The sequence below is a fragment of the Nematostella vectensis genome, chromosome 8 (genome assembly GCF_932526225.1).
Source record: "Nematostella vectensis chromosome 8, jaNemVect1.1, whole genome shotgun sequence".
Taxonomy (NCBI): Eukaryota; Metazoa; Cnidaria; class Anthozoa; order Actiniaria; family Edwardsiidae; genus Nematostella; species Nematostella vectensis.
This window is the reverse complement of record NC_064041.1, coordinates 15,530,699-15,543,018: the sequence shown is the minus strand read 5'-3', so window position 1 is coordinate 15,543,018 and position 12,320 is coordinate 15,530,699. Positions and strand designations below refer to the sequence as shown.

Below are 12,320 nucleotides of genomic sequence, written 5' to 3'. Positions count from 1 at the left end.
TTTATCTTCTAATTACAAGTCATCAAGTTAACGAAGCATCTGCGGCGGTACGCTGGGTCTGGGGTTGAGATGGACCTTTGAAGTTGTGATGGTCAATGGTCATCATAAAACATAAGGCTTTTTGTTCTGTTTACTTTATTTTGTGATTCAAACGTGTAACTGTTTCGCACTTTTACACAATGAGTTTTTCACAGACGAATTCAAGATGAGAATGACAGTCACCGTCATCCCAGGTAGTTGGGCGTAAGTATCCCATCCACACGCAGTGTCCGGCGGTGCCGTTAGGGCCTGGGGCCCAGCGCGTTTACCTATTCACAACAATAAAAAATATTAATCAGTATGAAAAGTTCTTAAATGTACAGAAAATACAGCATCTTTATATCTGCTTATACGCTTTCGATGTAGGCGAAAAATTTTGAACGCCTGCAAAATGAGTGAATCAAACTTTCTTTTTACACAATTTGAGTTTCCGTGAAAACTTGGACGATTTGACATGGGTCGCGCTGCGAATTTTGTAAATAGGGGGCAAATAAGTGAAATTGATATTGAAAAAGTTTCGCTCAGGATTCTTGGTTTTTGTTAAAACGATAAAATATTTGCACCTAGGCCGAGAACTGGTCTGTTTTACGTTAAAAGTCAGACTTTTTCTTAACAATACAATGGACTCTATCACATACTCTCTCCGTCCTCGAAAACCTAGAAAACAACTCAGAGGGTGTAAACCATAGAGCGAGAGTAGAGGGCGCTTTCACGGGTTTCCTGTGGCATTCCCCCTCCCCTCCCCTAGTTGCGAAGCTAAAGCGCGCTTCTTTGTAAACAGTGTTGTTGTTTCTTCGGTTCGTTTACGTTATGCACCGAGAATACAACAACCTTGAAGTAACACGGCTTTGTTCTTCACACGCTTCTCCTTCTGAAAGCCAGATTATCAAGAATGCAGAAAGCTAGTGCAATATAGTGTGTTGGAATTCAAAATCACCCGCCATTTCAAAAACTTGGATTTCTGAGCAACATGGCGACCAGCATTTCGCAACTCGCGCGGTAAATACAACCTCAAGATTTGAACCATCTGGACCCAGACTGTAATAATGGGATTCTTCTACGGTTGCTTTATTGCAGATGCCTACGGTTTTGATTTTAGCTAGAAATCATTCAACAATTCTGAAAATTGACAGATTCAATTTTGACCTCGAAACGAACAGTTGATATTAATGACAAATAAGATTTTAAAACCCGTTGCTAATTTCACGCGAGATAGGGTTCACTGGCGTTACCCTGTCAAAGTAATAAGCAAAGGGTAAACGTTTTATTTAGTATAGAGACTCTCCTTTGATTTCGAATCAAATATCCTAAATTTTGCTCGAGTTGACAATTGATTTACAAATCGAACGATGGAAGGACGATCTTCCCCGGGAGAACGGCCATCACCTGTAGGAAAACCTGCAAAGCGAGCGCTTCCGAGCCCCGGTAGCCGTAAACTTCCATCCCCTGTCAAACACGTGAACGGAAACAAGGAGGAATTGGTTGGAAAACAGCAAAATGATGATGAGTATGGTATGCTGAATATTTTCAAAATCTAGACATGATATCAATAAGTAATGATTTTCGGTTGGTGGTGAAAGAGAGCATTGCATTTTTAAATTGATTGAAATTGGCATTTGTGTCTGGCCATGTGGCAGCATATGTTTGTGTCTTTTGTGAGGTTGCGTATGTTTGTGTTCCTCTGTGAGGTCGTGGTTTGTGTCTGGCTGTGAGGTGGTATGTGTTTGTGTCTGTCCATGAGGCAGTGTATGTTTGTGTCTGTCCAGGAGGCATGTATTTGTGCTTGTGTCCCGGATGCTTGCGTCTGTGGTTGTGTCCAGGAGGCTTGTGGCAGTGTACATTTGTGTCTGTCCTTGAGGCAGTGAATAAGGGGCAGGCTCTAGACGGGGGGAATTCTTGACCAGAATGGACAAGTGCATTGCCTAGTTTAAGTTCTCTAAAAGTTTATGTTTACGTTTTTTACTCTGCTGTAATAGTTTTGGCCTTCATAATGGTTTATTATATAATTTAGAGATAAAATGAAGCAAATGATCTTCAAACATCTTATCTGTTCACCTCTCCCACATAATGTGATGCTATTGTTTTACTTCTTCAGTTGAGACCCCCTGTAACGGCACTGATGATAGCATTACCATGTCACCCACTAGCCCGTCACCCACTAGCCCATCAAAGGCAGGCGTGGCCTACATCTCAGAAAATCTTATCAAAAGACTGTCAAAAGAGGAGAACCTAGCCAACATTAAATCACTAAACTTGGCCCTTGGCAAAGACTTGAACAAGAAGTTCAGGGTAAGGCATTATACTCAATGATGAATGAATGTAATTACACTCAAACTACGCACAAAAGCGCGAAAAAAAAAAGAACGCACACAAAATGTGTTAAGTTTCCTGCAGGCTGTACTGTAATCCTATTCAAACTTTTTTTAAATACAGTATCTTGATAATTATTCTGAAAAACCTTCACAAACTTCATTTTTCTGGTTTGCTTGAATCTGTTTATAAAGAATGTCTGTATACAACCATCAAAGCTCAAACCTTTAATTTTTTTTACAGTATCTTGAGAATTTAGATAACCTGAAAAACCTCTCAGCACTTCACATTAGTAACCACATGATTGAAAAGATAGAGAAACTGGACAAACTGACACAACTACGAGAACTCAACTTGTCCAGGAATAGTATAACCAAGCTGGAAGGCCTGGAAAGTCTGGTTCACCTACAGGTCTTGAACATCAGCCGTAACCAGATACAGACATTACCTGCGCCACTCATGAAGAAACTACGGGAACTCAGGGTGTTCCATTTTGCCTACAACAGCCTAGAAAGTGTAAGTATAAACTACCTGGATTCAGTATTTCAGGCAGTGCTGTTTAAAGTTTTGATTATTTTTAAATAGAAGTTTTGGTTTAAATCTGGTATTCACACCAAGGCGTCAGGGCTGTGGTTGTGTGAGTGTGTTAGGGTGGCTACGTTATATGGTGTATTGCATATGGTGTATTGGGGGGACGGTGTTAGGGTGGCTATGTTATATGGTGTATTGCATATGGTGTATTGGGGGGAGGGTGTTAGGGTGGCTATGTTATATGGTGTATTGCATATGGTGTATTGGGGGGAGGATGTTAGGGTGGCTATGTTAATAATAATAATTTATTAATTTATATTGCGCTTTTTTCATATAATGATCAAAAGCGCATTACAATATAACTAAATGTTGAACTAATATATACAATAAAATTTACAATTATAATCGAAAATAATATGAAATAATAGATTCATAGGAAAAATATTGAATAAAAAATAAAATAATAAAAATAAAAATATCTTTATATTGATGATTATGTGATATCAAGTGTTAAAAGCTAATTTAAAAAGATGAGTCTTAAGTTGCGCTTTAAAATTAAAGATACTGCAATTGATGGTGCGAAGATTTGCAGGGAGAGCGTTCCATAATGTAGGTGCAGCAACACTAAACGATCTGTCACCATATGTTATATGGTGTATTGCATATGGTGTATTGGGAGGAGGGTGTTAGGGTGGCTATGTTATATGGTGTATTGCATATGGTATATTGGGGGGAGGGTGTTAGGGTGGCTATGTTATATGGTGTATTGCATATGGTATATTGGGGGGAGGGTGTTAGGGTGGCTATGTTATATGGTATATTAGGGGGAGGGTGTTAGGGTGGCTATGTTATATGGTGTATTGGGAGGAGGGTGTTAGGGTGGCTATGTTATATGGTGTATTGGGAGGAGGGTGTTAGGGTGGCTATGTTATATGGTGTATTGCATATGGTATATTGGGGGGAGGGTGTTAGGGTGGCTATGTTATATGGTGTATTGGGGGGAGGGTGTTAGGGTGGCTATGTTATATGGTGTATTGCATATGGTGTATTGGGAGGAGGGTGTTAGGGTGGCTATGTTATATGGTGTATTGGGGGGAGGGTGTTAGGGTGGCTATGTTATATGGTGTATTGCATATGGTGTATTGGGGGGAGGGTGTTAGGGTGGCTATGTTATATGGTGTATTGCATATGGTGTATTGAGGGGAGGGTGTTAGGGTGGCTATGTTATATGGTGTATTGCATATGGTGTATTGGGGGGAGGGTGTTAGGGTGGCTATGTTATATGGTGTATTGCATATGGTATATTGGGGGGAGGGTGTTAGGGTGGCTATTTTATATGGTGTATTGGGGGGAGGGTGTTAGGGTGGCTATGTTATATGGTGTATTGGGAGGAGGGTGTTAGGGTGGCTATGTTATATGGTGTATTGGGAGGAGGGTGTTAGGGTGGCTATGTTATATGGTGTATTGCATATGGTATATTGGGGGGAGGGTGTTAGGGTGGCTATGTTATATGGTGTATTGGGGGGAGGGTGTTAGGGTGGCTATGTTATATGGTGTATTGCATATGGTGTATTGGGAGGAGGGTGTTAGGGTGGCTATGTTATATGGTGTATTGGGGGGAGGGTGTTAGGGTGGCTATGTTATATGGTGTATTGCATATGGTGTATTGAGGGGAGGGTGTTAGGGTGGCTATGTTATATGGTGTATTGCATATGGTGTATTGGGGGGAGGGTGTTAGGGTGGCTATGTTATATGGTGTATTGCATATGGTGTATTGGGGGGAGGGTGTTAGGGTGGCTATGTTTTATGGTGTATTGGGAGGAGGGTGTTAGGGTGGCTATGTTATATGGTGTATTGGGGGGAGGGTGTTAGGGTGGCTATGTTATATGGTGTATTGGGGGGAGGGTGTTAGGGTGGCTATGTTATATGGTGTATTGGGGGGAGGGTGTTAGGGTGGCTATGTTATATGGTGTATTGGGGGGAGGGTGTTAGGGTGGCTATGTTATATGGTGTATTGCATATGGTGTATTGGGGGGAGGGTGTTAGGGTGGCTATGTTATATGGTGTATTGGGAGGAGGGTGTTAGGGTGGCTATGTTATATGGTGTATTGGGGGAGGGTGTTAGGGTGGCTATGTTATATGGTGTATTGCATATGGTGTATTGGGAGGAGGGTGTTAGGGTGGCTATGTTATATGGTGTATTGGGGGGAGGGTGTTAGGGTGGCTATGTTATATGGTGTATTGCATATGGTGTATTGGGGGGAGGGTGTTAGGGTGGCTATGTTATATGGTGTATTGGGGGGAGGGTGTTAGGGTGGCTATGTTATATGGTGTATTGGGGGGAGGGTGTTAGGGTGGCTATGTTATATGGTGTATTGCATATGGTGTATTGGGGGGAGGGTGTTAGGGTGGCTATGTTATATGGTGTATTGGGGGAGGGTGTTAGGGTGGCTATGTTATATGGTGTATTGGGGGGAGGGTGTTAGGGTGGCTATGTTATATGGTGTATTGCATATGGTGTATTGGGAGGAGGGTGTTAGGGTGGCTATGTTATATGGTGTATTGGGAGGAGGGTGTTAGGGTGGCTATGTTATATGGTATATTGGGGGGAGGGTGTTAGGGTGGCTATGTTATATGGTGTATTGCATATGGTGTATTGTGGGGAGGATGTTAGGGTGGCTATGTTATATGGTGTATTGCATATGGTGTATTGGGGGGAGGGTGTTAGGGTGGCTATGTTATATGGTGTATTGCATATGGTATATTGGGGGGAGGGTGTTAGGGTGGCTATGTTATATGGTGTATTGGGGGGATGGTGTTAGGGTGGCTATGTTATATGGTGTATTGGGGGGAGGGTGTTAGGGTGGCTATGTTATATGGTGTATTGCATATGGTGTATTGGGGGGAGGGTGTTAGGGTGGCTATGTTATATGGTGTATTGGGGGAAGGGTGTTAGGGTGGCTATGTTATATGGTGTATTGCATATGGTGTATTGGGGGGACGGTGTTAGGGTGGCTATGTTATATGGTGTATTGCATATGGTATATTGGGGGGAGGGTGTTAGGGTGGCTATGTTATATGGTGTATTGCATATGGTGTATTGGGGGGACGGTGTTAGGGTGGCTATGTTATATGGTGTATTGCATATGGTGTATTGGGGGGAGGATGTTAGGGTGGCTATGTTATATGGTGTATTGCATATGGTGTATTGGGGGGAGGGTGTTAGGGTGGCTATGTTATATGGTGTATTGCATATGGTGTATTGGGGGGAGGGTGTTAGGGTGGCTATGTTATATGGTGTATTGGGGGGAGGGTGTTAGGGTGGCTATGTTATGTGGTGTATTGCATATGGTGTATTGGGGGGAGGGTGTTAGGGTGGCTATGTTATATGGTGTATTGCATATGGTATATTGGGGGGAGGGTGTTAGGGTGGCTATGTTATATGGTGTATTGCATATGGTGTATTGTGGGGAGGGTGTTAGGGTGGCTATGTTATATGGTGTATTGGGAGGAGGGTGTTAGGGTGGCTATGTTATATGGTGTATTGGGGGGACGGTGTTAGGGTGGCTATGTTATATGGTGTATTGCATATGGTATATTAGGGGGAGGGTGTTAGGGTGGCTATGTTATATGGTGTATTGCATATGGTATATTGTGGGGAGGGTGTTAGGGTGGCTATGTTATATGGTGTATTGCATATGGTATATTGTGGGGAGGGTGTTAGGGTGGCTATGTTATATGGTGTATTGTGGGGAGGGTGTTAGGGTGGCTATGTTATATGGTGTATTGTGGGGAGGGTGTTAGGGTGGCTATGTTATATGGTGTATTGGGGGGACGGTGTTAGGGTGGCTATGTTATATGGTGTATTGCATATGGTATATTAGGGGGAGGGTGTTAGGGTGGCTATGTTATATGGTGTATTGCATATGGTATATTGGGGGGAGGGTGTTAGGGTGGCTATGTTATATGGTGTATTGGGAGGAGGGTGTTAGGGTGGCTATGTTATATGGTGTATTGCATATGGTATATTGTGGGGAGGGTGTTAGGGTGGCTATGTTATATGGTGTATTGCATATGGTATATTGGGGGGAGGGTGTTAGGGTGGCTATGTTATATGGTGTATTGGGGGGAGGGTGTTAGGGTGGCTATGTTATATGGTGTATTGTGGGGAGGGTGTTAGGGTGGCTATGTTATATGTGTATTGGGAGGAGGGTGTTAGGGTGGCTATGTTATATGGTGTATTGGGGGGGACGGTGTTAGGGTGGCTATGTTATATGGTGTATTGCATATGGTATATTAGGGGGAGGGTGTTAGGGTGGCTATGTTATATGGTGTATTGCATATGGTATATTGTGGGGAGGGTGTTAGGGTGGCTATGTTATATGGTGTATTGCATATGGTATATTGTGGGGAGGGTGTTAGGGTGGCTATGTTATATGGTGTATTGTATATGGTGTATTGGGGGGAGGGTGTTAGGGTGGCTATGTTATATGGTGTATTGCATATGGTGTATTGTGGGGAGGGTGTTAGGGTGGCTATGTTATATGGTATATTAGGGGGAGGGTGTTAGGGTGGCTATGTTATATGGTGTATTGCATATGGTATATTAGGGGGAGGGTGTTAGGGTGGCTATGTTATATGGTGTATTGCATATGGTATATTGGGGGGAGGGTGTTAGGGTGGCTATGTTATATGGTGTATTGCATATGGTGTATTGTGGGGAGGGTGTTAGGGTGGCTATGTTATATGGTGTATTGGGAGGAGGGTGTTAGGGTGGCTATGTTATATGGTGTATTGGGGGACGGTGTTAGGGTGGCTATGTTATATGGTGTATTGCATATGGTATATTAGGGGGAGGGTGTTAGGGTGGCTATGTTATATGGTGTATTGCATATGGTATATTGTGGGGAGGGTGTTAGGGTGGCTATTTTATATGGTGTATTGCATATGGTATATTGGGGGGAGGGTGTTAGGGTGGCTATGTTATATGGTGTATTGTGGGGAGGGTGTTAGGGTGGCTATGTTATATGGTGTATTGTGGGGAGGGTGTTAGGGTGGCTATGTTATATGGTGTATTGGGGGGACGGTGTTAGGGTGGCTATGTTATATGGTGTATTGCATATGGTATATTAGGGGGAGGGTGTTAGGGTGGCTATGTTATATGGTGTATTGCATATGGTATATTGGGGGGAGGGTGTTAGGGTGGCTATGTTATATGGTGTATTGTGGGAGGGTGTTAGGGTGGCTATGTTATATGGTGTATTGGGGGGAGGGTGTTAGGGTGGCTATGTTATATGGTGTATTGGGGGGAGGGTGTTAGGGTGGCTATGTTATATGGTGTATTGGGGGGAGGGTGTTAGGGTGGCTATTTTATATGGTGTATTGCATATGGTATATTAGGGGGAGGGTGTTAGGGTAGCTATGTTATATGGTGTATTGCATATGGTATATTGGGGGGAGGGTGTTAGGGTGGCTATGTTATATGGTGTATTGTGGGAGGGTGTTAGGGTGGCTATGTTATATGGTGTATTGGGGGGAGGGTGTTAGGGTGGCTATGTTATATGGTGTATTGGGGGGAGGGTGTTAGGGTGGCTATGTTATATGGTGTATTGGGGGGAGGGTGTTAGGGTGGCTATGTTATATGGTGTATTGGGGGGAGGGTGTTAGGGTGGCTATGTTATATGGTATATTGGGGGGAGGGTGTTAGGATGGCTATGTTATATGGTGTATTGCATATGGTGTATTGGGGGGAGGGTGTTAGGGTGGCTATGTTATATGGTATATTGGGTGGAGGGTGTTAGGGTGGCTATGTTATATGGTGTATTGCATATGGTGTATTGGGAGGAGGGTGTTAGGGTGGCTATGTTATATGGTGTATTGGGGGGAGGGTGTTAGGGTGGCTATGTTATATGGTGTATTGCATATGGTGTATTGGGGGGAGGGTGTTAGGATGGCTATGTTATATGGTGTATTGCATATGGTGTATTGGGGGGAGGGTGTTAGGGTGGCTATGTTATATGGTGTATTGCATATGGTGTATTGGGGGGAGGGTGTTAGGGTTATAGTTGTAATAAGTAGGAGCTAGAGAATTGGCAATATGAAACGCTAGTTAAGGAAATGTGTACAAAACTACAAAACTATAGTACAAATGCTCACATTGAATAATTAGAGAGCTAAACAGCTCTGAATGGCCAAAATGGAAATTTTTCTTAAAATGTTGTATAGTTAATATCCATGTTGTATAGTTAATCTTCATGTTGTGTAGTTAATCTCCATGTTGTATAGTTAATCTCCATGTTGTATAGTTAATATCCATGTTGTATAGTTAATATCCATGTTGTATAGTTAATCTCCATGATGTATAGTTAATATCCATGTTGTATAGTTAATATCCATGTTGTATAGTTAATATCCATGTTGTATAGTTAATCTCCATGTTGTATAGTTAATCTCCATGTTGTATTAGTTAATCTCCATGTTGTATAGTTAATCTCCATGTTGTATAGTTAATCTCTATGTTGTATAGTTAATCTCCATGTTGTATAGTTAATCTCCATGTTGTATAGTTAATCTCCATGTTGTATAGTTAATCTCCATGTTGTATAGTTAATCTCCATGTTGTATAGTTAATCTCCATGTTGTATAGTTAATCTCCATGTTGTATAGTTAATCTCCATGTTGTATAGTTAATCTCCATGTTGTATAGTTAATCTCCATGTTGTATAGTTAATCTCCATGTTGTATAGTTAATCTCCATGTTGTATAGCTAATCTCCATGTTGTATAGTTAATCTCCATGTCGTATAGCTAATCTCCATGTCGTATAGCTAATCTCCATGTTGTATAGCTAATCTCCATGTTGTATAGTTAATATCCATGTTGTATAGTTAATATCCATGTTGTATAGTTAATATCCATGTTGTATAGTTAATGTCCATGTTGTATAGTTAATATCCATGTTGTATAGTTAATATCCATGTTGTATAGTTAATATCCATGTTGTATAGTTAATATCCATGTTGTATAGTTAATATCCATGTTGTATAATTAATATCCATGTTGTATAGTTAATATCCATGTTGTATAGTTAATATCCATGTTGTATAGTTAATCTCCATGTTGTATAGCTAATCTCCATGTTGTATAGTTAATATCCATGTTGTATAGTTAACCTCATGTTGTATAGTTAATCTCCATGTTGTATAGTTAATCTCCATGTTGTATAGTTAATATCCATGTTGTATAGTTAATATCCATGTTGTATAGCTAATATCCATGTTGTATAGCTAATCTCCATGTTGTATAGCTAATCTCCATGTTGTATAGCTAATCTCCATGTTGTATAGTTAATATCCATGTTGTATAGTTGATATCCATGTTGTATAGCTAATCTCCGTGTTGTATAGTTAATATCCATGTTGTATAGTTAATATCCATGTTGTATAGTTAATATCCATGTTGTATAGTTAATCTCCATGTTGTATAGTTAATCTCCATGTTGTATAGTTAATATCCATGTTGTATAGTTAATATCCATGTTGTATAGTTAATATCCATGTTGTATAGTTAATCTCCATGTTGTATAGTTAATCTCCATGTTGTATAGCTAATATCCATGCATAATGTGCATAATGAGGTGCGGACGTGTTTTGGTGCTCTGTGCTCTTTTGGCTCTATTTTGCCCAAAAGAAAACAATATTCAAGTGGCTCCCAAGAAATATCTCCTGGGTTATGTTAAGCAAACACTGGTGGGAGTCTCGCCAACAGTTGATAGGTGGGAGTGGAGAAACCAACTTTTTAAATTTGCTTCAAATCCAAGTTGGATCTCGTTAGTTAATACAAGAAGACAATTGTTCTCTTCGTCATTTACACTTCAGGACAAAGGCAGTCTCCTTGAAGCTACTGAAGCGAATTATTCACTCGCGATTCAAACTTGCCTTATTCAAGCTTCTATATCATCAAATGGCATTGAATATCCGTACTCTCATCTTGCACTACGTCGAATTGTGGCCTGTTTGGCGCTGTTCCGTCGTTATTCTCAATCACATTTCGGAATCTTAGCTACAAGTCTGTCACTTGTGTCACGCAAGCATTATGTACACAGGAAGCCCAAGCGCTCGAAGGCACCATGTCAATACTATCCCAACTCGATCGCCACTCGTCAGATTCTAATACTGAGCGGAGATATCTCTTAACCCTGGACCAGCTACACAAGTAAATGACAAAAAGAAACCAAAACATTCTAACACAAAGACCTCGTCTGATAGAGTGTGCTACCAATGTGACAAGACCGTGAGACAAAATCATAAACGCTTTATTTGCGAGTTGTGTAAAGGAGTCTCCGTTATCATTTCTAAATCCATTCGCGCACGGGATCCCCGCTCTTGGACCTGCCCGAGGTGCATACTATCGGATCTTCCCTTAAACAGGCAAAACAATCAACACATTTCATCTTTGCCCAATAAGGAGCCGGACGTGGAGTTGCTCAGGGACCCCCTGGAAGAACTGACGGCGGTTAGAAGATCACACCCTAGTCAAGTTTTTGTCGCCCATCTAAATATCAATAGTCTACAAAATAAATTCGACGAAGTATTGCTAATGAATGAGAAATTGCGGATGGGAGTCTTTGTCATCACCGAAACAAAACTCGACAGTTCATATTCGGACACTTAATTCAAGATACCAGATTATCGTATTTATCGCCAAGATAGAGTAAAAGGGGGAGGGCGTATCTTAACTTATGTACACTCCTCATTACCATCGAAGAAAATAAAGCCGAGCAGAAACTATAAAACGATTGAAGTCCTACCTCTCGAAGTCAACTTTAGCGGAAAACGTGTCATGGTGTTAGGAATATACAGGCCCCCCCCGGAAAGTGTCATTTCGTTGGCTATGGCTCAGTGTCCAACTCTTGGCGCTTCTAGGAGATCTAAATCTGGACAGACTCAAACCACGAGAAAGGGAGGGCAAAATCTTAATAGACTTAGAAGAAATCAATCAGCTTACGTTCCTAATCACCGAGCCAACGCGAGTAACCCCAACGTCTAAGACGTTGATTGACGTTATTTTAACAAATGAAAAGGCTTCCGGGCCTTAGTGATCACAAAATGGTATACGCTTTTGTGTGTCAGTCAGTTAAACAACATGAATCAAAAGTAATTAAGTTCAGGAGTTATAGGCTTCCAGGAGTGAAAGAGTTTGGCCTGAGTGATCACAGAATGGTATACGCTTTTGTGTGTCAGTCAGTTAAACAACATGAATCAAAAGTAATTCAGTTCAGGAGTTATAAGAACCTAGACATAAGTGAGCTTAAAAAAGACATTGAAGAAATTGATTTTCCATTGACGCACACTGGAACGGTCGACCAGTTATACACAGACTGGAAGGAAAGGGTCACCTCTGTATTGGAATCTAAACTACCTACCAAGAAAATGAGGGTCA

General features: G+C 41.4%; 1 protein-coding gene across 5 annotated transcripts in view; it reads left to right on the top strand.

Moving 5' to 3' along the window:
- The first annotated feature begins 797 nt into the window (after positions 1-797).
- Positions 798-12,320, top strand: part of LOC116613873 (centriolin) — a 140,608-nt gene continuing 129,085 nt past the window's right edge. For 3 of the 5 annotated variants that reach the window (XM_048730958.1, XM_048730957.1, XM_048730956.1), the window contains exons 1-3: positions 799-1,551; positions 2,135-2,328; positions 2,593-2,865. In XM_048730958.1, the coding sequence (XP_048586915.1) occupies positions 1,389-1,551; positions 2,135-2,328; positions 2,593-2,865 (630 nt within the window). In that variant the 5' untranslated portion in view covers positions 799-1,388. Of the gene's footprint in view, positions 1,552-2,134; positions 2,329-2,592; positions 2,866-8,979; positions 12,317-12,320 lie in introns of those variants that run through there. The other 2 variants (XM_048730955.1, XM_048730959.1) reach the window with 2 other exon arrangements.